The sequence below is a fragment of the Trypanosoma rangeli genome (genome assembly GCF_003719475.1).
Source record: "Trypanosoma rangeli strain AM80 chromosome Unknown Tra_15.4_contig_00376, whole genome shotgun sequence".
NCBI lineage: Eukaryota > Euglenozoa > Kinetoplastea > Trypanosomatida > Trypanosomatidae > Trypanosoma > Trypanosoma rangeli.
Genome location: NW_021706117.1, coordinates 1 through 3439, shown reverse-complemented (window position 1 = coordinate 3439; position 3439 = coordinate 1). Strand labels below are relative to the sequence as shown.

At 53.2% G+C, this 3439-nt stretch overlaps 2 protein-coding genes across 2 annotated transcripts; both read left to right on the top strand.

Annotated features, from left to right (window-relative positions):
* Nucleotides 1–117: 117 nt before the first annotated feature.
* TraAM80_08112 (putative amastin) lies at nucleotides 118–1002 on the top strand (the record flags this gene model as incomplete). The annotated part of the gene is made up of 1 exon (XM_029384872.1): nucleotides 118–1002. The coding sequence occupies one exon, from the start codon at nucleotides 118–120 to the stop codon at nucleotides 1000–1002; it is 885 nt and encodes a 294-aa protein (XP_029235308.1).
* Nucleotides 1003–1536: 534 nt separating this feature from the next.
* On the top strand, nucleotides 1537–3039 carry TraAM80_08111 (putative amastin; the record flags this gene model as incomplete). Its single annotated transcript, XM_029384871.1, has 1 exon — nucleotides 1537–3039. The coding sequence occupies one exon, from the start codon at nucleotides 1537–1539 to the stop codon at nucleotides 3037–3039; it is 1503 nt and encodes a 500-aa protein (XP_029235307.1).
* Nucleotides 3040–3439: the final 400 nt, after the last annotated feature.

Here is a 3439-nt window from a genome sequence, read left to right as displayed (position 1 = left end):
GCTTTGGTTGTATGTTCTCTGTGGCTCCGTTTGATGTTGTGTGGTGCAGGTGGAAAATAAGGCAGTGAGAGGCTCTGCAGAGGTGGGAAAAAAGTTGCTTGTGGGAAAGAAGCAGAGATGTCAGGCCCCGCTGCACTTGCGGCGGCGGCGGTGCAGGGCAGTGAGGGGCTCGCCGAAGCGCATGAGCCCACGGTTTCCCGGCCCCATTTTGGTGGAGACCTTGAACTGCATGCCGTCACATCAGACTATGACAGGTATGTCGGAGCCACTGGAAATACCCCGCAAACCGTGGGCCAGCACGTTGCTGGGCCAGCCGTGGTGCCGTCGTCGAACCACAACACTGCCGGTGGGCAGAGGGGGAATGGGCTAGGTCTGGTAGCTCATTGCATGCACGCCGTTGGCGGGCTGACTTCTCACCTTGGAGGCGCAACGTCTCTCAGCATCTTCATTGCCGTGTGTGTGGCCAATTGGCTTTTTGTGGTTCTGGCAATGCTACTTTTTGAACTGGATATGACGGACAATGGTTGTTACACCTTTTGGGGCAACATGGATGATTGTGGCACGATGAGCTACTCCAACCGCACGCAGTTCTCAGCCTGCAATGATTTGAGGCTACGGTTGAACATGGGCAGCGCTTTTTCGGGCATTTTCGCCTTTTTTAATGCTGTTGTGCTATTGCTTACCTTCAGTGCGTTTGTGGACCATCGCGAAGAGAGCAGGCAACGCAGGTCTGCCGAAGCTTCCTCCCGTGAAGAAGAACATGGCCAGCAGCAGAGCCGAGATGTGGTAGTATCCTCTACTTCCAAGTGGTGCACCACTCTATTCTTAGTTGTGGCGCTGGCGTCCGAGGTGGCTTTTTGTGTAGTGTCAGTTATAGTCTACAACTTCCACCACTGTGAGAAGGCCCTACCTCGCACCACGACTTACCTCGTGGGATTCGGCGTGTTGGTGGCGGGGTGTACAGCGGGGGTCATCGCTTTGGTATTGTTTCTTGTTGTGTGAAGCACCGCCTCGGGCCGACAAGCAGACTAGAAATACAAAACGAAAATTCGGACTTAGCGCTTCCTTTAACCAACACACTCACCACAAGGGCTTAGGCAATAAAATATATAAAAAAAGACAACTGAGAATAATGTTTGCTGAACACATCAGCAGCCACATGTCTTGGGGAAAGCAGCGCAATTCATCCTCTCTGAAATTATACGCGGGGCCTTGGTGTTTTCCTTACACACCTCTGCATGATTGCCCATAATTTCAAGCGCCACGGACGTGTGTGAGTGTGCGTTGCTGTGGAGTGGCGTGGCTGGTCCGTCGTGTTGGGGCCTCACTCCCCCGCTGACTGTCTGTGTGTGTGTGTCCTGGGATTGCATGGTGGCTGAAGTTTGTAGTTTTTTTATTTGTTTGATTGATGTCTTTTTTTATTAGTTGGTGAGTGCTGGTTAGAAGAAGTGTGTGACAGAAAGTAGACGCCTCGGGTTTTGGGGCTGAAGTAGTGCAGTTGGTGGTGACGCAGCAAGGCGATAAAGATTGTTTCAGATGCGTCATCAGGCCGAAAAGTGGGGCAGCGAGGACGAGGCTGTTGGCGGTGATGGTAAGAAGCGTACTGCGTTGCCGCAGCATCCACAGCATCCACAGCAGGCAACTTTTGAAGCTGCGACATCGTTTGCGTCGCTGCGGCGGGATTTGTCCCAGAAACCGCGAGACACAGGCGCGGGCGACAGGCAGGCGGTGACCTCCGGTGTTGCTCTGTCTCATGATGGCAATCCCAAATTCATGGCTCGCAGGATTCGATTTTTCGACGACATCAGTACCTCGTCCTCGTCTTTTTCTGCGGAGGCGAGAGAACCTGCAGGATCGAATGAGGAAAGCCCTATGAGCGGAGAAGCGTTATCTATGGAGGCGAAAAAGCCTGCAAGATCGAATGAGGAAGGCCCCATGAGCAGGGAAGCGTTATCTACGGAGGCGAAAAAGCCTGCAGGATCGAATGAGGAAGGCCCCATGAGCAGGGAAGCGTTATCTACGGAGGCGAAAAAGCCTGCAGGATCGAATGAGGAAGGCCCCATGAGCAGGGAAGCGTTATCTACGGAGGCGAAAAAGCCTGCAGGATCGAATGAGGAAGGCCCCATGAGCAGGGAAGCGTTATCTATGGAGGCGAAAAAGCCTGCAAGATCGAATGAGGAGAGCCCTATGCGCAGGGAATGGTTACGGACCCCTAAGGAGAGCGTTAAGGCGGAAGAAAATAAGGAGCGTGCGTTTTGGCCAGCACCGCCCTCATTTTCCACTCACGACGCGGCGAGTGCTTTTGCAACGCCTGTGGGTTTCAATCAAGTGAACCCCTCCTTCAACAATCCAGTATGTGACGTGCTACCCGCACGGGCGGAGGTGAATCCAACATTCGAAACCAAAACGAATGACCGGCAAGGTGGCCCTGGCCCACCGAGAGGCCGTGAGAATGCGCGGGATGACGATGGTGTGCTGAGGATGTGCAGGACGATAAAGAAACGCCTGGAGGATATGTGGGAATTTGGAGGGGATACGGATACACGTCTTCTTGTGATGCTTCTCTCTACAGCTTTGGCCTTTGTATTGACTGTTGTAGGGGCACCGCTCTCTCAGGTAGATGTGGTGGGTGGTGCTTGCTACACGTACTGGGGCTACAAGGAGGACTGCGACAGCTCCATTTACACCAATCGCACCTCCTTAATCACCTGCGAGCCTGTCCGGAAAAGACTCCAGGTGGGAGCTGCCTTCAGTATAATGACGATTATTGTTCTCTTATTTGCAGTGGTGTGCTGTGGCCTGCTTCTGCGTCATGATTTGTTGAAGCTGCGCCTGTTTGTTCTCTTACTGTTGTTCATCGCTTTCGTGTTTCAGATGATTTCGTGGGCTGCGGTAGCCAGTATGTTTGGGAGTTGGTACTGCGAGGACGCACGGCTTCCACGGAGAACGGCGTACGGCGTTGCCTTTGGCATGACTTTGACCTCGTGGTTTTTTATCATTGGTGGGGGCCTTGCTTGTGCCTTGCTGCATGTTTATTAGACGTGCGGTTGCCCCAAAGTAGAACTACCCCGACACCGTTTCCGGCGGAGTCCAACAGTATCAAAGCGGGAATGGAGCCGCGCGGAGTGTGCGCGACGGCGATTGTTTGTATTATTATTATATTTGAATTCCAGTTTTTCCTGTGACACTTCTCTGCGGGGAGTTTATGCCTCTTTTGCTTTGCCGGGGCCGTTGTTTTTTGTTTCGTTTTGGGGTCGGTATCTCTTGACTGGGGCAAAAGGGGGGGGATGACCGTATAACAAGTGTGTGAAGCCATGACGGCGCAGCTTCCGTGCGCCGTGGTAGTGGCCGATCTGGATGGGATGTTTTTGCTTCCAGGTGGCAGCATGAGTGCAGCCAATACGGAGGCCTTGAAGCTTCTCTCAGAGGGGGCGTGGAA